This window comes from Thunnus thynnus, chromosome 10 (assembly GCF_963924715.1).
Source record: "Thunnus thynnus chromosome 10, fThuThy2.1, whole genome shotgun sequence".
NCBI classification, from domain to species: domain Eukaryota; kingdom Metazoa; phylum Chordata; class Actinopteri; order Scombriformes; family Scombridae; genus Thunnus; species Thunnus thynnus.
This window is the reverse complement of record NC_089526.1, coordinates 16,877,454-16,903,095: the sequence shown is the minus strand read 5'-3', so window position 1 is coordinate 16,903,095 and position 25,642 is coordinate 16,877,454. Positions and strand designations below refer to the sequence as shown.

General features: G+C 44.1%; 1 protein-coding gene across 3 annotated transcripts; it reads left to right on the top strand.

Moving 5' to 3' along the window:
• Nucleotides 1-282: 282 nt before the first annotated feature.
• Nucleotides 283-22,609, top strand: nr4a3 (nuclear receptor subfamily 4, group A, member 3). Of its 3 annotated transcripts, XM_067601596.1 has the most exons (9): nt 283-774; nt 4,034-4,204; nt 5,200-5,281; nt 8,585-9,417; nt 14,178-14,307; nt 15,033-15,196; nt 15,310-15,509; nt 18,672-18,850; nt 20,667-22,609. In XM_067601596.1, the coding sequence occupies exons 3-9, from the start codon at nt 5,218-5,220 to the stop codon at nt 20,927-20,929; spliced, it is 1,833 nt and encodes a 610-aa protein (XP_067457697.1). In that variant the 5' UTR covers nt 283-774; nt 4,034-4,204; nt 5,200-5,217; the 3' UTR covers nt 20,930-22,609. The 3 variants fall into 3 exon arrangements, with proteins under 3 accessions (XP_067457697.1, XP_067457698.1, XP_067457696.1); XM_067601597.1 differs by lacking the exon at nt 5,200-5,281 and having other exon boundaries at nt 588-774; XM_067601595.1 differs by lacking the exons at nt 283-774; nt 5,200-5,281 and adding an exon at nt 2,246-3,312.
• The last annotated feature ends 3,033 nt before the right edge of the window (nt 22,610-25,642 follow it).

The window sequence follows — 25,642 nt, the reverse complement described above, 5'->3', positions numbered from 1 at the left end:
ATTTACCACCAATTATTAGACTCAAACTTGAAGCCTGACAAATGCACATAAATGTAGGCCAATCTGCCACACTATGTGCAAGCTCGCCCGCCGGATCCCCCCCCGCTTCCTCACCCACAAACATCAGACCAATCCGTTCTCTTTCTCGCTCTCTCTGGTTCCCTCTGTCTCTCTCTCTGTCTCTGGCACGGCGCTCGGAGCTTATGTGTCTGGTAGTACTGTACGGAGAGAGAGAGAGAGAGAGAGAGAGAGAGAGAGAAAGACGGAGAGAGAGAAAGAGAGAGAGAGAGAGCGAGAGAGCTCTACTTTGAGTGACGTCACCTCTCCCATGGCGTCACATTGACGTAGCGCATACCAGCCGCTCTATGTGGAGGCAGAGCCCACATAAATGCACTATTTGACTTTCTCCCCTCAGACGGCGCACATAAACAAACCCGCATTACAACTCCACACTTTGCAAAGCACCCATCACCACTGACACAAGTCAGCTCACGGGAACGGACGCAGACGCACTCCTTGGGAGTTTTTCAATTTTTTTTTTAATTTTCTATTTCATTTTTTTATACTTTGTGTACTTTAGATAAAAAGTAAGAAGGAAGCAAGAAACTTTTTTTCTTTGCCTCTGCCTCTACAATAATACTAAGAGGTTGTTTTTTATATATATATATTTTTTCTTTTCATTACCTCGACTATTGGTGATTATTCTGGATGGAACTAGGATACTTCATACGAGGTTATTATCACATGTAAAGACGGAACCGCTACAGCAAACCAGTAAGTAAATTGTGAATGAATGAGTCTGCCATTCGGTCATATACCGCGCTTGTTAGATTGACGGACTAAGACCAAACACAGACTAGTAACGCACAGCTGTATGCATACTTTATCGTATATTACCTAAAATCCAATGTCATGTTGATTTCATACTCTAACACCATCATCCGTGTCTAGTCCGTCGAACTTTGTGCGGGTAACCTGTTGATATATCAAGCTTCCTCTACGCTTACAGTTGGTCATATTGTCTCTGTGTGTCTGTGGTGTCTCCAGGAACAAATGAAGCTGAATTCGGCTTTAATTTGCGCCGGGAAAGGTATCATGTCCTTTCTGTGGTTGTCATGGAAATTGGATGCCTCTCACTCACACAATGTATAGTGGAGTTAGACGCACTAATGGTCTGAGTGGAGAATAGTCTAACCTACATTCAGGCAGGAGCTGAGAGAAGAGAGTTAAAGCTCTTTGATTTCATGCCATGTGGGTTTTTTTTCTTTTAATGCTTCATGTTATGAGGAGGTTGTCCTGCTATTGAGTGATTTATAAGTGAGACACGGTGTGTGTGTGTGTGTGTATGTATGTGTGTGTGTGTGTGTGTGTGTGTGTGTGTGTGTGTGTGTGTGTGTGTGTGTGTGTGTGTGTGTGTGTGTATTTGTATAAGTCTATGACAGTAAACTATATTGTTTGACAAGTCCACCCCATGCAACAATAGCCAGGATTGTTTCCCCTATAAGTTTAAATCCACACACACACACACACACACACACACACACACACACACACACACACACACACACACACACACACACACACAAAAGGTGATAGTTGTTTCCGAACAGTTTTAATTCATAGACTGTCACCCGACTGGTAGTCAAATCACAAATGTCAGCAGTTACACTGTCTACTGTCTCCGTGAGGACACGGCCTCTCCTCCCATTGATTGCTGGAAAACACCCTTAGCCATTCACCATAAAGCCACATCAAATTTGAGAAGCCCTCTGTGAAATGTTTCCTAGAGACATCTGATAACAACACAGGCCCTGTATTCTATAGCAGCTGCCAAGGCTGTAGGCTATAGATTAACCACGATATTAAACTATCACTGCTGACTCAAGGCATTTCGCTGATTTTACCTTTTCTTTCTTCCACACACTCAGGTTTACGCACGCAGCCGCGCACACAGGCACTACTGACAGACTCCCCCTCAGGGCTGATTTACAGTACTCACATATTTCTCTGGTCTCTCCTTTATGTCTTCTCTTTTCTCTGTCTCTGTTTGCTGGAAGCCTCGCGCTGTCCGGGGTTATTGGTGCGAGGGGCTACCGGGGGCTACCGGCGCTCCGGGGCGCGTGCTTTGCAGCTCTTATGTCGTTCTCTTGGTTACCGGTGTGCCCAGGGCCAGAGCCCCACCGACCGGCTCGGCCTGGGAAGAAAGCAAAGGGGGGGTGGGGTGTGGGGGGGACTCGTTTACTCATTAAAAAACAGACTGAATGTCTCACTTTGCAGATATAGTATGTTTGTTTTTTTGTGTTTACAACAAGGCACTTTATTTCCACTCTTAACCCTAAACAGAAGTTGTAACAAGAGCGCATTTACGCACAGTTACGCTCTTAACTTCATAGTTTTGCGTAAGAATTTGGCTATTTTGACTCCAAAGAATAACTTATTTCTTCTGGTGCAATAACCAACTGTTTTTTTAGGCACCAAAGTTTTTTTTTCTGCACTCCAATGGCTCCACACAGAATAGAAGAATGTCTTTACTGTTCCAAATCAGCCCTAATCAAATAAATGTTTTACAGACTCACTTGTTTGTTTACGCTGGTTTGTCTTTTTTTTTCTTTATTCAGCATATTTTAAGTTTCTGTGAGAGATTAAATGTGAGTTAACGCCATATATTGACCGAATAACCATCAAGGGAGTTCAAAGAGGCTCAGTTTTCTCTCGTGATTGGTCTGCAAGTTGAGCATTTGGAGAAAAGTGGCCAGTCTGTCAAACACTAAGTGGTGGACGAGTTTCATCTGTTGACACAAAGACAGCCGGCTGCAGGTGCCATGGTGCCTGGAGAGTCGGTTATGAGGGTTGTGGCTTGTCAGCAGACAGTATTGAGATGCATATTGGGAGATCGAGTGGTCTCTCTCAACTTGACCGTATCTCTCCGTAGGGAGAGAGAGAGAGAGAGAGAGAGAGAGAGAGAGAGAGAGAGAGAGAGAGAGAGAGAGACAGAGCGAGAGAGAGAGAGAGAGAGAGAGAGAGAGAGAGAGAGAGAGTCTATATAAGGGAGTGTGTGACAGAAAGGGGGCGCTCTGGGCCTTGAAATCTGCCGTCCACCGTGCGCCTTGCTGCAGTAAGAGAGAGTTGGAGGCGCACGGCGCACAGGAGTCCGCTGGTTTGGTTTCGGGTCCGACTCTCCACATTTCAAGATTTCTTTCTCCCTCTGGATGAACCCTGAGCAGACAAATACGGTGGTGATTAGAGGCAAGCAAAGGGATGGCCTGGAGGCACTGGCACAGACTGCTTTTATAAAAGTTGTCACTTTTCTAGGTCTGTATTTGTGGAAGTTTCTATAGTTTTTAGCCCGATCGAAATCGACATTTGCAGCGCAAAATTAAAATTGTAATTACGGAGCAAAGCTTAAGTGTTAGAATGAAACTTGTCGCCCACGTAAGTGTCTTGAAATGAGCTCAGTTGTGGTTCTTATTTTTCTCTTTGTAGCATGAATTCAGTGACATATTTATTGCAAAAATTGGGCTATGTTTGATTTAAATGTGTGACTTCTGTGGATTTGCATTGATAGTTGCAATGATTTATATACTGTTTCGGCCACTGGCACATTGCTCTGATTTGCGCACAGTAGTTTGCATGCCTCTTGCTGCTTCTTTCAATCCGATTTACTGACTTTATCGGTCAGATTAGACTTTCTGCAAATGAATATCTGTTTTTGGTGTAAAATTTGATCGTTGCTCGTTACCTTGAAATTGTGGCATCATCATTTCTGCGGGCAAAAATGTTTAGGTTGTAAAAAAGGGTGTAGTAGTCGAACCTCACCTAGAATTTGCTAAGTAAAGTTTGGGAAAGCAATGTAAAGATGTGGTTTCATATCGGAAAAATAGTAAAACATGAATACATGCTTATCTGTAAGTCTCTGAGTTTTATATTGCTGGATTAAAATGCTCGCTGACTGGAAGCGACGGTACCCAGAACCATCTCTTTTATTCAGCCTGCCGGTCCATCACTGGCTCTAACCCAGACACCTCTCCTCCAGACACAGGTTCGGAAGAGCGCGCCCAGCCGAGCTCGGAGCCCCGGCGATTGGACACTTCCTCCGTGACGCCCGCCGAATCCTCCCCGCTCCAAGAGCCCTGTCCCGGCCGCAGCCACGCCACCCCTCAATCCCGGACACCCAGCACCATTCAGCGCGAAGCTCTTTCACCAGGTACAGACCGAGACCCGAGTGCTCACTTTCATACTTTCTTTTACTTTCAATTCTGTACTTTCCATCATGCTCTCTTTCTTTCTTTCTTTCTACACTTTAATCTCCTTTCTCAGCTGATGCTTAGGAGCGACTGTTGTGGCGCAGGCCTCTTTTTGTGCATTTACTGTGGTGTGATAGGTGTTGGTCATGTTTTCTTGCAGGAAAAACACGCATAATATATATTATATATAAGACAAGTTTGTGTGAAATGGGCAGGGTGGCTTACCTAAAATAATTTGCCAGCTATTAAGATTAAAAACACAATTTAACTTATAATATATTTTGTCTCATTTCTCCTGTTTATTCCAATAAAAATTTCTATGATTAAGTTTCATGAAGATCCTGGTGAGCTTTTACTGTGCGCGTGAATTTCAGCTCATGTGTCTGTGTGTTTGTGTCGGCTGGTGACTGCGGACTGAGTTGACATTTCAATCATTAGACAAACTGGCAGAAATAAGAGACTTCTGAGACCAGGCACACCTAAATCCAGAAGCTGGGGGCGAATAGGTCATAGAGATCGATCCTCCTATGACTCAACAAGCTCTTCAAAAGCTTTTATGACTAAAATAGACCAAATTATCGCAGTAATTTTGTATTTTCCCTGTGTTTTTTTTTTTTTTTTTTTTTAAATATTTGTTATTTTAGCTTGATCTCAAATGAAGGATCCACTTAATTTAATTTCTCTTTATTAAATTAAGCAGATTATAAATTCTTCAAATAACAGGCTTAAGAAGATTTTTAAACATTGTCACTAGTAGTGTAATTATGTGTATGTGCTTTGTGTGTGTGTGTGTGTGTGTATGTGTGTGTGTGTGTTCATATGTGTGAAAATCAGCTTATACCCATTGTGTAAAAGGCCATTGAATTCAAACATATTTATCTCATAATTCACTAACAGAAAATACCAGAATGTGTTTTTGTATTTATGTCTGCAACTTCATGTTTTTATTTGTTAGATCTATGGCATTCTGACAATGAACAAGCGCGCTCAATTATTGGAACAGCTGCAGTTTGTCCAGTTGAAATGCACACCTCGAGGTTAGAGACTGTTTCCCTTCACCTCACTATGCTGCACCACCTGTGTCTGACTCTGCTTGGGTTGTCTGTCCTCTTGCTTGCACACATAAACACACACATACAATTACAGACACACACACACACTCACATACACACACACACCTGCTTGCATGCAAGTGTTTAAAAGCAATCTGATGGTGGTGTTGGAGTGTAGAAGGTTTTCCTACAGATTTGCTTCAGTGACATAAAAAAGATTCAGCTAATACAACAATATTTGTGGTGGTGAGTGAGGTTGCACGCTTGTGAGCATGGGCGTGTGTGTGTGTGTGTATTAGTGTTGTGTGAGTGAAGACAAGACACACCGCCAAATGTAAAGCACCGAAGAGGATGAGGTGTTTGCAAACACAAGTGGTTTTACAGGTTCTTCTCAGGATACGGGCACATGTTATTGGCAGAATGAGCGTACACAGGTTCATGTTTACATCTTGAACATCATTAGTGTGGGAAATGTGTGTGTGTGTGTGTGTGTGTGTGTGTGTGGTTACTTATATGTGTGTATGAAAAAACAACTGATCAAAAGCTTCTTTCCTCATCTGACACACAGACAAAAATAATAATCCTACATGTAATTCTCAGCTGTCAGGGGTATTTTTTTTTCCAACATTTCTTTGCCCCTTTAATTCTTTCAGCTCTTCTCAGACATATGAATCATCTCAAAACCTATTGTATGTAGTAAGCTTTCTGTGCATACAGCTGCGGTAAGACACTGTATATGACAGGTGCAATAAGTCCTAAACATACATATATATATATACACACACACACACACACACACACACTCATGCTCAACGCTTACCTAAAGCTTGACCTACTGACACAACACAGAAAGCCACAAAGTTCACCACTGTGCTCTCCTCCTTTCACAGTTCATTTTTTCTCTCGTGTCTCTCTCTCTTTTTCTTCTGATGCCTAATCAGTAGTACACACGCGCGCGCGCGCGCGCGCACACACTCACACACACACACACACACACACACACACACACACACACACAAAAGTCCTGGTATAGCCCAGAAAGGCCCCATGACGCCCATAATGCTGCATGTGTGTTTTTCCACGTGGGCTGAAGTAGCTGGTCACTTGCAGAAGAAGAAAAAAAACCTTGATGACGTCAAGCCCACGTAGTCCTACAGCTTGACTCACATCCTCAATTTAAAAAAAAAAAAAAAAAAGCAGCACAATATTACAACTGAGACATAAATCTGTGTCTGATATTCTTAGTGGAGAATTTTGAGGGGAAAAAAAAGATCAAACATAAAAGTATTTTAAATTTACTCATGGAAATTTTAGTTTTAAGATGGGATTCTTCTAAAAATTAATTGTAGGATTATTTTTTTAGTTTTTTTTTTCCTACCAGGTCCAGAGGTCAGCTCTCTTCTGATCTTTTGTCTCTCACCAAACAGCTACAGGAATATTATAAATAAATAAATGATGTAGCCAGATGAGTGTCCGTCATTTTGATTTTCTTTTTCACTTAATTAACGCTTTGAGTCACCCTTTTGTTTTTTTCGAGTCCTCGCGGCCACGCCGCGTGCTGCGCCTCAGGTAGAATTTAATTGTGTTAGAGCAACATAAATTAATGTGTCACTCCGCCTGCTTCCGCCATGACTGACATTCATGTAGTATTAAACATATTTGACCGCAAACTAAAATGTGCAGGCTATTTTCAAAATGTATTGTTATTTGCCTATTAGCTGAAGTTAATATTTTAAAAAAACGAAAAAAGGTGACGTTATGAAGTTATAAGATTTTTCTTTTGCTGAAAAACGATTGGTGCCGCTATTTCTGAATGTTTTTTTTTTAAATAACAAATAAGAGCCTTTGATTCCATGGCTGAGCTTGAGCGAGTCAGTTTGGATGGAGGTATTTGTGTGTTTTACCAAGAGCAGGACCGATATGTCTCGTATTTGACTAGACAAACATGACGCGCGGGGAACGGGGGCGATTACGGCAGAGAGCGCGCATGCTGGGCGTCAATGGGAGCAGCGCTGTGTTGACAGTTCCCTGCTCGGGAGCGGCGAGCAAACACCACAAACCCTGGCTGTGCTGACACTCACGACTGATTAAGCCCGCACACACTCATTGTGCGCGCGCGCGCACACACACACACACACACACACACACACACACACATCGTGCACACACACGCATACACGTGCACGCTCAAACGCAGGTGGAGTATATTACGTCAGGAGTTTGATAAGGCAAGACCATATAGTCCACACACACACACACACACACACACACACACACACACACACACATATGATGATGAGGTGGCCTGCTGCTTTGACTGTCAGAATCAAATCAGGGAGAAAACTCAAGACATCCGACTGGCGTCTGCAGCACTTAAAGGAAATATCTGTGTCTGTGTGTGCGTGTGTGTTGCATTTGTCAGTGTGTTTGTGTGTGTGTGTATGTGTGTGTGTGTGTGGTTTGTTCAGTAAACATCTAGCACCACCATGGGGTTCCATTATTATTTAATGCTATCTCATCTGCTTTGCCATCTGACTAACCAGAGTGCACACACACACATACATACACACACACACACACACACACACGCACACATACACACACACACACACACACACACACACGCATACATACATGCACACACACACACACACACACACTAGTCACACATACTTGGTTGTTGCTTTGACTGCTTTGCCTCCAAATTGTGCACCTTCTTTAACTGAACTAACTGTGGGAGAATCAGCAGTGTTTGAGGCTGTGTGTGTAGGCTCCAAATATCTCTACTACGCCTCCTTGATGAAGCGCAAGAAGTGAAAAAGATTTATTCAAATCTTCACATTTCTTACTCAATGAAAACAGAAAGGTGCGTTCAGACAAGTTTCAGAACATCGCAAAAATCTCTGACACCTCAAGAGCTGAATCAACTGCCTGTTCCAATAGAGCTGTGCAGAGTTTTTTTTAATTCATCACTGTTTAATTGTTGAGCCTGTTCAGCACTGCCCTTGTGTGCATGCGCCTCCATTAGTCCCTTTATCCCATAGATTCATCGTAGGGTCGGACCTGTACTGTGCTTCTGTGGCCAATCTCCTTCTTGAAGTCCTGCTTCTCTGTTCAAATCAGGGATTAACTTCTATGTCAAGTTTCCTTTACTGACTAATGATTGCTGGTGTACAGCTGTACTCTACTAACATTAAAAATGCTTTTTGAGTGAAAGGTTTTTGGAACAGATGTGGTCTGATGTGCCACGCGGCTCTAACCTACGTGTGTGCTCTGTTTCCCTGGCAGACATGCCCTGTGTGCAGGCTCAGTACGGGCCCGCCCCACCAGGCTCAGCCTACTCCGGCCAGTCCTTCAGTTACCAGGGCGACAGCTACAGCTCTGATCTCATGACCCCTGACTACACCAAGTTGGACCTGGGCGGCGGTGAGATCTCCGCTGCCGCCACCACCTCCCTACCCAGTTTCAACGTCTTTGTGGAGGGGAGCTACGAGCCCAAGTCCTCCTGCCTCTACCAGATGCCCGCACACAGGCCCACCATCAAAAAAGAGGAGGAGAGCTACCCGACTGCTCCGCCGCTGGAGGCCATGTCCTCCTCCACTATGTACTTTAAACAGTCTCCCCCCTCCACCCCCACAACCCCATCCCTGCCGCCCCAGCCTGGCACCTCCTTCCTGTGGGAGGAGCACTCCCTGGCCCCTCCGTCACACCCCCACTCTCTGGGCTCCAGCCTGGAGACGGGCCTCAAGTCGCCCCGCTTTCCGCACTTCTACCAGCACTCACCGCCCCACAGCGGCGGCAGCGGCGGTGGCTATGAGAGTCTGGGAGGAGGACTGGTTCGCACCTCATCCTCTTCCTCATCCTCATCCTCCACTGTCTCCCATCCTCATGGTCCACCTCTGGAGCAGCCAATGTACCAGCTGCACTGCGGGGCCGGCAGCAGCAGCCTCGCCTTCCGCTCCCTGGCTCTCAGGCCCTGTGGCCCCCTACTAGGAGACAGCCTGCCCTCGCCTCCCCCTCGTGGCCCCCAAGGAGAGGGCACCTGCGCAGTGTGTGGGGACAACGCGGCCTGCCAGCACTACGGCGTACGCACTTGTGAGGGCTGCAAGGGCTTCTTCAAGGTAAAAAACCCTTAAACCAATAAGTGACATTCAACCCCTCAACCTCCTCTTCTTTATATTCCTAAAAGTCTTTTAATGTCTCCTGTTGTTTCTGAACTAAATCCCACCAACAGACGCACTCAGTCACGTTCATAACTGATATTCCACCTTAACATATCACTCCATTAGCTGTGAACAAGCAGAAAACTGACTGACGTATTTCATTTGAAACAATTTTCTTGCATTTGTCTCGCTCCCACTCTGCACCCCACTCTCCATGCTCTAAATCGTCTTTAGAGTCATTATGAAAGCACAACACACCCACAGGGGTCGTCTCTCCCAGCAACCAAGTGGCCAAAGTGTGCGTATGAACGGTCTGTGTGTATGTGTGTAGACTGCTTGTGTTACGTGAGAACACAGGATGATAAAAAAAAAACATACTTTCTCTGAAACATCCAGGGAAAATTGCCCTCCACGCTTGATGCTCAGCCACTCAGAAATAAAGTGCCATGAGAGAGCAGTGGAAAAGGAATCCACCTTGAAATCAAAGTTTCCTTTGAGCGTGTTTCTTGTGAATCAGCGGCCACGAAATTGACCACAATTCTCTGACATAATACTTGGGACGATATGAGTCAGTTTGAGATTTGGTCCGTCAGATGATTCAATCTATCACTTCTCAACCCATTGTCTCACATCCCATGTTACCACACACGTGCTCACACACACTAATTCATAGTTAAATATCACCAAAAGCCAGTTTTTAGTCAGACAGATTTTCATTTTCCTTGTATAAGTCAAAACATAATATATAGTGGTTATATCAAACCAATTTCTCTGAAATATGTGAGCTATTTGAAGCTTTTTTTCTTTCTTTTTTTTTTACATTCGGTGACATCGGAGTAGTTTTTGTGCAAAGTTTTTTTGGATTACAACATTTCCTTGTATACTTGTTAAGCATTCTATTGGTTGCACGAGACAAGAGAGAGAAATTAAGAGACAGAGCAAGAAGGAGGGTGCAAACACAGAGGTAATTGAATAATGCCTCTGGTAGGTGGAAATGAATTATCCTTCTTTTCAATTAGTTTCACGATTTGTTTTTATTTAGTAATTAATGAAAGCAGCGTCTGGTGGCAGGAGGCCGCGGGCTGTCTGCCTGCTGCAGCTACACAGCTTGTCAAACCTCACTATGTTTCCTTTGCACAAACATGCAGATGCAACCAACCATATGCACACACACACACACACACACACATATACAAATGTGCACACAAAGACACACACAGAAAAACATATTTTTCAGACAGTAGCATGTACATATTTTTCAGTCTGCTACACGCAGGAATCCAGGATGCAACCGCAAAAACTAAAACATGCATTTCACACAGCTGCTCTTTTTCATATTCATATTATCAGGCACACTTCCCTCCATTATCCTGATGGTTTTATTGTCCCCTAAAAATACTTTCCTGATTATATTTAATTATACCTGAATAGTTATTACACATTAAACCACAGCAGAGGCTTGCTGTAAATTATTGTTATTTCATTAGTGCAATTTGAAACACATTTTCACTATTAATTAATTTTAGCTCTTAAGCAAGTTGTTATTTTCCCCTGTGTTTATTATTTTGGCAGAATAATGTGGTCCATTCACTGGTTTCCATTAATTCAGTGAATCTATTCAGAATTTTAAAATTAAATACTAGATCTCAGCTGTTAGTATAATACAAGCATTATGCGAGAAACAAAAACAAATATTTAAAATTTATCTGTTTTTATGGAGCCAGAGTCCTAACCAGTGTGTTACTTTAGCTGTGATTTTATCAGCGAAGATACACGTTCAGCTCAGTTTAATGCACGCGTTTTTTATTTTCCATGCTTGCATTCCATGTCAGTCATAAAGAGATTGAGGTGGCATTTCAGTGGTGAAAGAAGACTGGAAAAAAAGGCAGGTTGGCAGCATAAAGATGTCCTTATCACTTAAATGCAAACATGATACATATAAGTTAATTAATTTAGCCCATTTGAGGGAAAAAAAGACAACTAGATCAATACACTCATGCACATACTGTACACAAACATATGTTAAAGCTCCATGAGGACTTCACATGACAAAAGTTATTTCTGTATTAGAAACAATAACCTCAGCTCACAGATACCAACATAAGTCCACTTTTATTATAAAACCTTTCTTGCACATTCATGCAGAGAAATACCAGCGCAGAGGCAGTCATATAAACTTGACAGGCAGAGAGAAGAGAGGTCTGATTGCCCCTGATTAAGAAGCAGAGGAGAGGAGGGGATAGAGGAGACAGAGGGAGGAGGAGGGGGAACAAAGTCCCTAAAGGGTTTTAATTTAAGCCAAGGCTATTAGCACATGTTACATGTCAGGAATCTGCCTCTGCATGCCTCCATCAAGCCCCCACAACACCTACAGCGCGTGGGCTTCAGTATGCTCTTCATTTGTGAATGCTCTTTTAGTGCCTATAACTCATTCCTTAACATTTATAGCGACTTTTTTCCACTTAAATCAAGTCTTTTCCCATAAAAACTGTCACCCAAAAATTTCAGTTAATAATAGTTATCAGATTCAGAACAAATTTAAAACTTGTCTTTTTATATACTGACACACACACTTAGCCTGGCCTCAAATAGGCAGGCAATGCACAGAGCACAAGAGGGATCTACAGATTTGATAATCACATTGAGATAATTTGATCTCTGTGTGTGTGTGTGTGTGTGTGTGTGTGTGTGTGTATGTATGTGTGTCCACCTGCATACATATGGAGGTATCCCATTGATGAGTATCAGAGACTAGTTAGTTACACAGTATTAGCTCTGATATGTAGTGTCTCTGCTGAGACGCAAAGTCACAAGAGTCCCAATCTCTCTCTCTCTCTCTCTCACACACACACACACACACACACACACACACAGAGCAGGAGTAGGAGAAACAGGAGACAGTAGGAGACAGCGGCACTCACTCATGAGAGCTTAATTTATCAGACCTTTAACTGATTTCAAACTCAGGCTTTTCTTGGAAGCCGCTATCTTATAAATTAGACCCTGAGGTCACTGAAGGGAAGAACTTCCCCCTCAGCCAACCACCAGGGTCAGCTCAGCTTACACCCGTTTAACCTCCACTTCCAATATACTGCAGGAAAACATGAACTCATCCTGCAAACGATTTAGTTTGAAGAAAATGAATCACAGATATCCTTAACTCCATAATAAAGCATCAACAAATCAATTTTCCAAAGCTGACAGACCTGTTGTACAACATAGACGTGCTTATTAAAACATGGTTAACATGTGTGTAAACTTTATGCTGGTCTTGCTGCAGTGTTGTTGAGTCTAAATGTTGACATGTAGAGGTTTGATTTGAGCGTCGTTTCAGCCTCTCGTGCAGTTTTATGTTCAGGTCGGACTCCCACTAAACGGATGCTATTTTCCCTCAACTACATTAATGACCATAACTAACTTATCCCCGCGCGCACGGGTCACTGACCATTGAAAGGATGAGAGGGAGACATTCACAGCGATCTGCGGTGCCATGGCAACGACTCTCATCCTGCGCTGGCACCCATTACGCGCCAGTTCCGCACTCGCGCCGGAGCATATGGAATAATTGGTGTGTTATTGGTCTCCCGGGGGCACGGGCATGTGTGGCGCGAGGGGTTCCTAATTGGAGTTATTTGTTTTGATGTGTTTTAGAGGCGTTAAAGAAGAGGGGAAGCCGCGACACTTTCTCTGTGTTCCGTTTGTTTTAATTTACAGTTTGTTCTTGTGCTGTCTTACTGGAGTCACGGCTTGACAGCTTATAAAACGCTTGACATTTATTATAGCGTCGCTGTAATTTTTTGCAAATGTAATAGTTTTGGTGTACCAGATTTGCACCCCAGGCAAGGGCTTTCCCAAGAGTTTTAATGACGCCTGGAAAGATTGGCAACAGGCCCCACTCAGTTACACAAAAGTAATAATATAGATCTGTGGTTTGTTTATTTTGAGAATAATAACTGCTTACTTTAAGTAGACATATCTGCATTCTCACAAAGACTGCACTATATTGAATGAAGAAACTGCAGCTAATGTCTAACTGTGGGAATTTCTCTAATTCTGCTTTCATTGAATCATTGGATCACTTTTCCACCTAGAGAGCAATTGACTTTATACACAACTTTACATAGATCCAAACGTGCAAGATTGGCCCTTTGTTGCGCGCGCGCGCGCACGCGAAGGGGGATAGGCATTTGCTACCATTTCTGTTATTATTGTCTTTCATCCGCGCGGGGAGCGCACCCGGCCCCCACGTGGCCCGTTCCTGATTTCATTTTAATAAGGTCAGTAATAATCGCGCGAGCCAGCCGAGGAGAAAACAGCTCCCGCGGGGCCCATTGAGAGAGGCGCGATGCGCGAGGCCCCGGAGGTGCCACGAGCTGACCCGCGAGCTTCACAAACAATCTGATCACGCAGCTCTTGCGGCCGCTGTCCCCAGCTGTCTCGCGGGACCCTCCTCAGCACGCCACGCGCTCGGTCTCCATTGTCAGCTCCGGCGCTAATAAAATTGTCCCTCCTGCAGGCGAGGCTTGTTGGAAAATTAATTTTATCTAATTATACTGATGTCACCGCCGCCTTTCAGCGCGTAATTAAAATCTGACCGGCGAGCTTCTGCTTTCATTCTTTGATGGGGAAGAAAAAAATTGAATTAAACAAATCAAATATTAGGTGGTTGATTGTGTTTGGAGGCTGATTATCGGTATGCTTGTTTCTTCTCTCTGCAGCGCACCGTGCAGAAAAACGCCAAGTATGTGTGTCTGGCCAGTAAGAACTGTCCTGTGGACAAGAGGAGACGCAACCGCTGCCAGTACTGCCGCTTCCAGAAGTGTCTGAGCGTCGGGATGGTAAAGGAAGGTAAGACTAAAGCACCCAAGAACATACACACGGTCACACATCTGACCTACAGCCCATAATGGTAAAGTTTGTCTCCGCAATCAGGGGTTTAATTGGCCGGTAATGACCTGGCCTGTGGCAGCATCACACACATCTACAAAACAGTGACTCTTCTCTCAGGTGGAGGAAGAAATGTAGAAAGTACAGCTCACCAGTTAGTAGCCTTCAGCTTTTAAACCTCTAAAACTGGGATGGTTTGAAAGAGACTCAAAGGTAATCGTCCTCTTCTCATTTTCTCACACTTTGCATCTCTCCGTTTGTGTCATCAGGTGTGACAGCAATGACGTTTTGCTGATGTGTAGAATCAAGCGTGGTACTCATACTGCCCTAATTTCCTTGTGGTTTCTCACCTGTCTCACTAGTGTCATGTAATATCCCCACCCACACTAAATGCAAAGAACCCCCCACACCACACACACACACAATTACGCTTCAATATCCCCGTTAACACTTCTACAGCTCCTAGAACAACTCCACTGCCATCTGCTGGCTAGTGGCCTCCTGTGTAAGGGATTGTGGGATTGTTCCTGTGCAAAATGCCTCCTTTCAGTCTTATTCCCACCGCTGTAAAATACTGATAACAAGCTTATCAGTTAGAGAATAGAAGTTCTTTATGCATGCTGCGTAAATACTACCAGATTCGGCTGAACAACCTCTTCATTATTGTCTCTTTCTCTGGTTTACAGTGGTGCGTACTGATAGCTTGAAGGGGCGCCGAGGACGTCTGCCTTCCAAACCAAAGAGCCCCCTGCAGACAGAGGCGTCTCCTCCTTCTCCACCCCTCAGCCTGCTCTCTGCTCTGCTCAGGGCTTATTCCCACTGCACGCCCCGTGACCTCGACTACAGCCAGGTAAACCCCCCCACGCCCCCTCCCCACACACACACCCCAACTAATTGTATTTTAGTCCAGTGAGAAACATGAGTTTAATCTCTCTTTCTGCGCCTTTCTCTCTGACGCCACAGTTCAGCGCTGCCGACCCTCCCACCTCCTCTTCGGATGCCGAGCACATCCAGCTCTTCTACAGGCTGCTCACTGTCTCGATGGAGACCACGCGGTGCTGGGCTGACCGGCTGCCTGGGTTCTCCGAGCTCCAGCGCGATGATCAGAACCTGCTCATAGACTCTGCCTTCCTGGAGCTGTTTGTCTTGCGATTGGCTCACAGGTGAGAAGGAGATGCAGATCAAACTAATAGCGAAGGAAAAGTTTGATTAATAATTGGCATGCAGGATAAGAACTTCAACACTTTTAACTTAAAAAGTCTCCACCTCTAAAATGTATGGATTTCTTCTTCCACACCTTTGACTTTATCAGCAGCGTAACTTAATTTGGCATCATAGCAACAGTACAGTACAGCGTGTAACTGTGCTGGCAAAGCTGTGTGCTGCTGTGTTGGTGTATCTCCAGAGTAGGAGGAGTGGAGCTGAGTAATCGCCATACGAACCAAATTATGAATGGAGTCTGTAGCTATGACAGCAGCTACACCCACAGAGTTCCGCTCCGTTCGCCTGATATCTGACGCACAGAGAGCTCTGTGTGTGTTCTGCGGGGCTAAAACTGTGCTAACATTGTGAACTGTGTGATTTGACAGGATCAATTCCATCTGAAAGCTCAGCTGAGAAACTGAAAAAAGGGCTGTTAGGGAAAGGAATACATATTTAATTCAGTCGACTGAAATAAAAAGGGAATTGACTTTATTTACCTCTCATGCGCCCACGCCCAGTGTATGTGTGTGTGTGTGAGCATGTGTGTGTGTGTGTGTGCCTCGCTCGTGGATACCTGTGGTGCCATTATGACTGCCCCGGCCCATCTTTGCCTCAGAATTGCCCTGGGTTACCGGCCTGCTCTTGTAAGGCATGTGGCTGGTTAAATTTATGGGGAAAGGGGGGGGAGGGAGGGCTACAAGCTCATCCTTTTGTCTGGGCTGTCGTCTAGGGCAGAAAACCAACACAGTCACACACACACACACACAAGCGCACTTACTCACCCAAACACACACACACACTGATGATGTAGAATCCCAACTTTCTCTCCTCCGCCCAATGTAAGTCCAGGTGCAGGGTGGGTAGAGGATGGGTGGTGGCATCACAGTCCCAGCAGGAGAGGGATCAGGATGGGACTCTGACTCACGCTAAACAGTGGACTCATAGGGCCCTCTATCAAACACACACACATGCTCACGCACACTGCTCATCCTCCCATCAGCCAAACTCCCACGGCACAGAGGAAAACACACACAAACACAGCACTGTCTTACTTTCTCTTCTCTTCCGTGAGAGCGAGGGATGCGGTCCACGCTTCCATCTCATTGTCGACGCGGCCCTGCATTGACCCGGTGTTGAACTCAGATGCCTTGCAGACCCCTGTGCAAGCGTACGTCTGTATGCTTATGAGTGTGTGTGTGTGTGTGTGTTGTGTTTGTGTGTGCTCAGTGTGTGTAGAGTAAATTTGCTCTGCTCTTCTGGGCCGGCATTGCTGTAAGCACCCGCGTTACCAAACAGTTTCTGTGGTTATTGGTTGATTACCGTGGTGACAGTGTAGTCAGGGGTGAGTGGAATGTGTGGCAGACATCCAGCTGTGTATAACTGTGTGTATGTGTGTGTGGATCTGCCTGGCTGCTTGTCTGCCAGCCTGTCTGTGTAGTTTCGCTCATGTCTTACTATCCAACATAGATCAAATAGTATTTTGAAATAACTCTTAGCATTGATTTTAACCTGCTTATTGTACCAGATGGATATGATTAACCTAATCTGGACGACGCAGACCCTGTCAGCTAAGAATCACAGACATTACATTACACTCATGGTTTAATTTTTTATTCTACAACAAGGTTTGCGGTACTTAATATATTCTACTTTTTTGACAACTCCAGAATTTTGTTTAGAAGATTAAATCTATTCTACCTTCCTGCATTAACCTGTCACATCATCTTACCAAGCAAAACTTTGTTTGTTTTTTTAGAAATTCCAAATATACTGAATATTTAATACTAGATTTCATAGAAATTTATAAAAGATGCAAGAGACATTAAGGCTTTTTACACTGATAAAGACTAATGCAGCCATAAAAACAATGGCACTAAAGTAACAGGCAGATCAAGAATATATGTAGTAGTATACAACATTTAAGAGTTTCAGGGTTTAAATCATTACTGTAAAAAACTATATGAGAAGTCAAGGAATCAGGTTTCTAAAGGTGTCCGAAGTGAGCAAGAAATTCAGTCTCCTTCCTCACCAACAGGTGATGACCCCCTCCACCCTCCCCCAACACCTGCGTCTCTTCCCGCCCCTACTCCTGCATCTTTGTCCCTTCTCTCCAGCTCATGGTTGACCGTTCTGGAGAGGTGGAAGGTGTTTTTTATGTATGATTGATGATGTGCAAGCATCTGTGTGCATGTGTTCTGCTGAGAGTGGGTGGAGCACTTCTTTTAAACTGCAGCGAGGATAATTAGACACAAATGGTATTTCATCTTCTCCTCATAACTGCTAAACCAATGTTTGTGCAGGGTGTAATTTGAGGCTTCCCATTTTTTCCCTCATCCCCCACCCTCAACCCCCCCTCTCTGTTTCTATAGGCTACTCACCATCAGCTGTTTTCCCAGCACTTACTGCTCTTGTCCTGCTTTGCCCATCTTTGTCTTGGCTTCCTTTGTTGTCTTCTTGAGATCTTCCCACCAGCACTGAACCAGCTCTCTGTTTCAGGATTTACTTACAAAGGGACTTAATATGAAGGAAGCCATGCTCTTCTGTCAGGCACTAATAAAGACCAGTCATAGCTCTCCCTCATTCACTGCTCTGTCTCTCCCACTCTGCTTGATGGTAAAGGAGTGGGATGGTTTATGTGTCGTGAGTAACTGATGGTTAAATACATCTGAGAAGCCTTTTCATTTCCTCATTAAGGCTTTGTGTTTCCACTGCACACCGCAGCCTGGGCACATTAAAGCTATAACAGTTTACCCATCTGCAAATGCACACAACACACAGCAGCCCTCTGCCCTAACCCTTCACCCCACCCTGCCAAAAGGAAATGCAGGAATGTTTTAAAATGCTATAATTTGGAAAACACAACCTTAATCAGCTGCATGCCTGTGTTTGATGTGTGTCCTGTTTGTGTGTGAGCGCGCATACAGTACTGCCAGGTTTTCTCATTGTTTTTATTGTAATTGTTTCCTTACCCCAGTATCCCAAGCCATATTTACAATACATGAGGGAAAATGCAGCATTTCATTGCAAGAGAGATCTAAATGAAAATAGAGATTTCAAAGAGATTCATAAAACTAACCCTTCTCTTTCCCCCCTCTCTCTGTCTCTCTCGCTGTCTCTCTCAGGTCGATGCTGTCAGAGGATAAACTAGTGTTCTGCAACGGTTTGGTGCTGCACAGGTTCCAGTGCCTTCGTGGGTTTGGAGAGTGGCTGGACTCCATTCGGGACTTCTCCACCCACCTCCAGAGCCTAAACCTGGACGCCTCTGCTTTCGCCTGCCTGGCTGCCCTGGTGTTGCTCACAGGTAAAAACACAAGCAAATAACATCAGATTTAAGATATCAAAATTACTGTAATGAGAAAATAAACTTAGAAGATGTTAATGTATTTTATGAACAAAACTAGCAGCTGGTTTTCATAGTCTTCATACTGTCTTTCGACACACAGCTGCCCCTCTCTGCTACACACAAACATTGTCTATCATGCAAGCGGCTTTTACGTAAATATAAGAATACAAATCCTCCTTTCACCACCTCCTCCCCTTTGTCCAGAGATTTGCCTGCTGGTAATTCAGTGTGACAGTGATCAGGTGGATACATCCACTAACGTCACATATACGCTCAAAGACACACACATGTGCACGCCTGCTCTCACACATCTCTGCCTGAAAGAAGAACCCAATACCCAGAAGCACCTGCTGCACCTGCCACACACCTGGCCCTCTAATCAGTGTGTATGTGTGAAAAATGGAGGAGAGTCACAGCTTTCTCTGTGCGCACACGTCCAAGACACATCAGAAGAGACAGGGAATTAGCTGTCTGTACATTGTCAAGTACATTGGAAATGCATTAGAAGTAGTAAATTACAAATGTGGCCTAAGCTAACAGAGGACGTCTGTGCAATTAAGTGTTCACATTTCATTTTATTAATACCTTCACGTCAGAGTCTGAATCTGTACATAAATGTGTAGCGGATAAAACACCCCTCCCCCTACACTTAGCTTCCTTACCTCACCCTGCCCCCGCCACCAACTCCTCCTCCTCTTCCTCCACCTCCTCTTCCTCTGTCTAAGCCCTCCAACCCCATCCTCACTCTCTGGGGGAGCACTTAACTCTGTGCCTGATCGACCAACCCACCATGGAGCACAGCTCTGGAATGGCGTCTGCGCTGTTCTCAGTGGCGCTCTGCCACCTCGGCAAAGCACACAGCACACTGCCACGACAGAGCTGCCAGAGCCACCAGGCGATCGACCGCTTCAGAGTGGCCTGTGTAGAAAGGCAGCCATCGATCCCTCCCCAGGAGCTCGCGCACATAGAGAAAGTAGGGACAGGGAGAGCGGGGAGAGAGGGAGGCAAGAGTGTGTAAGAGGTCTGAAAGCCGCGGTGAAAGGAGGGCTGGAGTGACTGCAGCAGTCTGCAGCAGCAAACACAGAACAAACAAAAGAGTCACATAAACAAACAATAAATAAGCTTCAGATAATGGATACCTCAAAGTGAGACTGGTCTTTGTGACAGCTTCCCTGCAGCACGGACTGGCTTGTGTGTGTGTGTGTGTGTGTGTGTGTGTGTTTGAGGGGGGTGGGGGGGGGGGGGGGTGGACACCCTGTTCTCTGCAGAATGAGTTAGTGTCACATTAAGCCTAGTACGGGTGCCACTGGAGTTGCTATGGGCAGCAGTGTGTGTGTGTGTGCATGTGCGTGTGTGTTTCTAATTTCATTTGGCTGCTCACAGGGCCGAATAATCAGCTAATTGTTGAGCACTTTTGTTTCTGTCAATGTCTTAAATTGTAGGGAGTGTGTGTGTCCGTGTGTGTGTGTGCTCTCAAATGTTTATATGTATACATTGTGTGTGTGTGTGTGTTTGTACACAGTGTGCAGCAGGCTTATTAGGTTAGACTGTGTATTGATCTGTAGTGAGTGAGACAGGTTAAGGCCTGTTAAGAACATGAGCCATACAGGCTAATGAGGTGGAATTCAATATAAAAGAAGATGTAGCTAATGCTCTTTCAGCTGAATGAGCTCTGATGTATGTGTGTGTGTGTATTTCTTTTTTTCCACTGACTTAATTTTTGCCGTTTAATGAATTATTCTCCTAACGTCTCTGTCTGTCTGTCTATCTACAGAGCAAGTCCCAGGTCTGAAGGACTCAAAGCGGGTGGAAGAGCTGCAGAATAAAGTGATTTGTTGTCTCAGAGACCACCTGGGCTGCGGCCCTTCTTCCTCCTCGTCCAAGGCTGCGCCCCCTCTGAGTCGTATTCTGGGTTTAAGGGCAGAACTCCGTTCCCAGAGGACCCAGGGCCTTCAACGAATCTTCTACCTGAAGCTGGAGGACCTGGTACCACCCCCACCGTTGATTGATAGGTTCCTGGACACTCTGCCCTACTGATGGCCCGGGCTGACCGCACTGAGAGAAACCCGCGTCACGTCCTGTTCAGGCCTCCCCCCCCCATCCCAGGAGCATGCACACACATTCAGAAGAGAGACTCACTCCCTTCTGACTGATGCAGAGCAGAGAGAGCCAATCAAATGCTTTTCACTCAATGGGACAACCAATTGAAAAACGCCTTTCACTCAAACGGACAACCAACTAAACGCTTTTCACCAGTATAAAAGACAATTACTCAAACGCTTTACCACTTTTTATTTGATCCTCCTGTTTTTCTCCTGTAGGGGGAGGATGATGAGGCTGAGATGGACGACGGGGAAAAAAATGACTTTTTTACTGTCCTCTCTCCGTCTGGGTGGCATCTCATCCAGCAAAAAAAAGATTTATGATACTGTTTATCTGTGTTTTGGCCTGACTCATCCAGTGTGAGGACTTCTTTTTAGTAAGAGGGAAGGGGAGGTGTCAGTGTAGGCGAATGTTTTCAAAAAACCCGATGATGTCCCACTGAAACACAAGTGGCTGTGTATTCTAGTTCCTCCTACCGAAAGGAGGAAGGGGGCATTTTCATACTGAAATGTCAGAGGTCAGACAGCTTGCGCACATGTAAGCATTGATGCGCAGAAACGTCACAAAGCAGATATTTCATAAACACATGGAAGTGGCTGTTGAGTTGGGCTCTTGATTCCAAGTGCAATTTCTTAAGTGCTATCTCATCACAAAAGGACGAGACGGAGAAGGAACAGTTTAATTTCAAACTCTAAATTATTTTAATACAAAGACTTGATCTGTACTGTCAGTAGTTAAAAGAGAGAAAGAGGCAGTCTCCGTCTGGTTTTAGACAGCAGAGGAGATACTGTGCACTAACGATTGATGACTGAGTCACCCAGACTTGAACTTTTCTCTAGAATGTTTGTTTTTTTAGTAACTCCTTTTGAAATTATAGGTCGAGTAGGAGTATGGAGGAATGAACATTGGGCAGAATTTGGCTTTTGAAGCACTTACACCCTGAGAAGGGCTAGAAGCACAGACACACACCCTACCTGCTCCCCCCCGGGGGATGGCGGGGAGTCAGGGGAGAGGAGGGTGCTCGACAGATAGCTGTACGTCCAGGGGTGAAACATTCCGCAGTCATGCTCTTTTTTCTATTTGTTTCTTTTATGGAGGCTGCGTGATACTGGGCTGGTGAGAGTGTGACGGATAACGGTTGCATACTGTTTTTGTGTGTACGCTTAGAGAAGCCAGGATCATATGCATGGTGTGTTATAAGCTGTCAAGAGCTGCCATAGCCTGTCAAAACAGCTCGACCTGTGTTTGTGTCTCAGACTGCGGCTCTACGGGGATCTCCCTGGGCCTCCACCACCCACTCACACACTCATGGCAGCAGTTTGAAATATGAAAAAAGCAAATTATATAGATATAAATATAAATATAAATATATATATATATATATATATATACAAAACTAATATTTTGAAGTGTTTTTAGCTTTTTCAAATATTGTGGTACAAGTTGTGCATTGTTTTTTGAAGAAGAGAAACAAAAAAGAAAAAAAGTTGCTGTTTTTTCAATGTTCTTCTTTGGTTTGAGTTTCCTGTTCGATTATTTTTTTTCTTCCTCTTTGGTTCACTGGATTTTTCTGTTCAGCACTTTGAAATCATAAACTAGTTCTGATTATTCTGACTGACTGTGTCCTGTGTTTTAATTGTTGTAGGAATTTGTGCACTCAAATAGTTTTATGATTTTATGGGGGAATTATGAATTATTATTGTACATGACTCAAATATGAAATTATTTGTCCGGTGACATAACCCATATGAGAGTAGGTATAATAATAGGGAAATAGTCCTCTTTGTTGGCCACACAATAGAGGTCAATTAGAATTATGATTGTTATTCATCTTAATCATGATTTTGAAAGGGTATAAGTTCTTTTAAGGTTAAGTGACTGAGATGCAACACAAGAAAACACCAAGTTCAGTTTTAGTACACATTTATTATTATTATGACAACTGCAATTACTGAACACTACAACATATAACCAACGAGACACAAGAGTGAAAGAGGAAACTGGTACACAAGGGTATGGTTAGTGAATGATTCGAGTGCATAATGCAGTTATCTATTGTGTCGCTGGTATGAGAGCCCTGATAAACAGATGAGATGACTGTTACCTTAGAAGGAACAAATCAAATCAACGGTACAACAGCTTAGCTCTGAAGTGCCAATTGAAGCTACAAATTATGAAAGCACCAGGGTTTAAGCAAGTTGATGAAGGTTTTGTAGAAATACTTGCTTGTTCCCTGGGGTGGCTTCTCTTTGAGAATGGAGTTTGATGTGCTGGGTTGAGAAGTTGGAGTCTGGATCTTGTAATGATGAGTAAGTCAGCCAGTCCGGATTTGAAAAGCTCCCAGTGAAAGAGAGCTCCTGGTTTATGCTCTCCTAGTTTAGATTCTTAACTCATGACTCTAGATTTTGAGGTTTCACCTCCTATTGCTCTGAATCACATCTTTGATGAGCAAAAAGCAAGCATTCAACCGGCATGGCAAAAAGCAAGGGCAAGAAGCAAGGGCAAGAAAACTGATTTCTCAGACAAGAAATTATTTCAAAGTTTCAGTTTGCCCGCCCAGAAGATGCATCCTGGCCAATCACAGGGGTTGCAGAGTTCTGGGGGGGCAGAGTCAGTCCCCTCCTGTCCATAGACAGGCGGGTTCAACTCCTGAATGCTGAATCATTTAATCAAAATTGTTACAATTTAACTATTGCATGATTTCTAATTTTGCATTTTTGATAGTAGCTTTAGCATGTGAGAGAGTGGTACTAAACATGTTATTAGTGTTATCAAAGGTGATGGAATAAATGTTAGTGGTACACTTCTTAGCTTAAAGGCAGTGGCATAAAAGTCTAACTAAAGCAAACACCTATTGTTATATACACACACATACTAATACACTATATTAATTATCTTTATACAAAATACAGTGATCAGTTCTTTGGTTATTCAAGTCCTGAAAATCAGAGTTCACTGTGGGATTCAAGTTGATGCCAGTTAGTCTCTGTGGGTGACTGTCTCTTAGAGGTGAATTATAATAGCCAGTGGTGGGGGATGTTTATCCAAGTTGTGCTAACACCTCACATTGAGGTGTGAATTGGTCTTGCCATCTTGCTGGTTCTTGCAGACCTTGAAGGATCAAAGGTGGTTTGGGTCAGTGGTCTGGTTTAGTGGTTATGTTGGAAAGAAGGGGTCTTCTTATCTCGATCGCTGCAGTTTGCAGGATGTTGTAAATCTCACTGCTGTCGCATTGGCCAGCATTCCTGGGGGTTGAAAAAATAGTTGGTCCTGTTGTTTGAGGGTTGTACTATCTGCATTCGAAACTTGCAGGGACTTTCCCCTACACTGTTTCAATTAATCTACTCTTTCACACATAATGCAAAAAAACATCTCAGTGTTTTCAAGACTTCTGAAAGTAAACAGACCAAATTTGAGCTGATATACAGAATGTATGCACTCTCTGTCCACACATGTGTGTGTGTTTAGTCAGACACATAAGCCTCTTGACAGGTAAAAGGCTTCGTCTTCCTCCCGAGGGACCCTAGGGCTCTCACAGAGAGTAAAGGGGGATTAGGAGAGTGAGGAGGGGAGGAAGAGGGAGGAGAGGAGAGCTTCATGTTAGCATGAGGTCCAGATCAGCCTCCAGCCTCGTTAAACACCATCGATCGCCGCAGTGACATTTCACAGCACATGCCGTCTATACTGTCACTGCCATCACTCACACACTCACACACACATACACTCTCTCTCTCTCTCTCTCTCTCTCTCTCTTTCTCTCTCTCTCAGACAGCCAGGTGATTGATAGTAACTGTGGTAGTGAAATTGTGAACAGCTCTCTCTTTCTGTTTGAGAAGGACCACAGTAAAGTTTTTATACAAGTTTCAAATACACAATTCTGTATATACTCCATAAAAGATCTGAATAGACCTTTTTAACAACAGACTTTCTGACACGTCAAAGCAGGAAAAGCACAGGTGCAACTGATAACAATAATGATGGAAGAGTCCCATTTAGTTTTTCCAAATTCATGACTTTGTTGTAGTGCATGATGGTTCAGCAGTATGGCTTCCTAGGATACTTGGATGGAATTGAATCATTAATGTTATCAGTATCACCTGTGCTTTTCCTGCTATGACAATTCAAAATGCTGTGGAAAAGGTCTAATGTGAAAACACCAAATGTTCTATCCCAAGATATTTACATTTGGCCCTTTCTAATGAGACAGAAATTTGAAGGAACAGAAACAAAAAAAAGTCTCATTGAAATTAAAATCTCTTTCACGAGAGACCTGGCCAACCGAACACCATAAAAACACTGTTTTCGTCTGCATGTAAGTCTGTGTGTGCATGACGGGGGGGGGGGGGGTATTATGTGCATGTGATGACAGACAAAAATCTGTCTAACACCTTCTCTTCTGCTCCTGTCAGGGATTGTGATGTCTCTTTGTTTGATCAGCATGCAGGAAAAGAGCATTCAAACCATTTTTGTAGCAGTTGTGAGTGTATGTGTGTGTGCGTGCGCGCGCATGTGTGTGCAAATGAATATGTGATAATCCTTGTTCTACGACAGCAACATTTCTGAGTGACAGGAAAATTAACATGACCACGACGCAGATAGCTCAGCTTGAAGACTTAAACACACGCGCACACACACACACACACACAG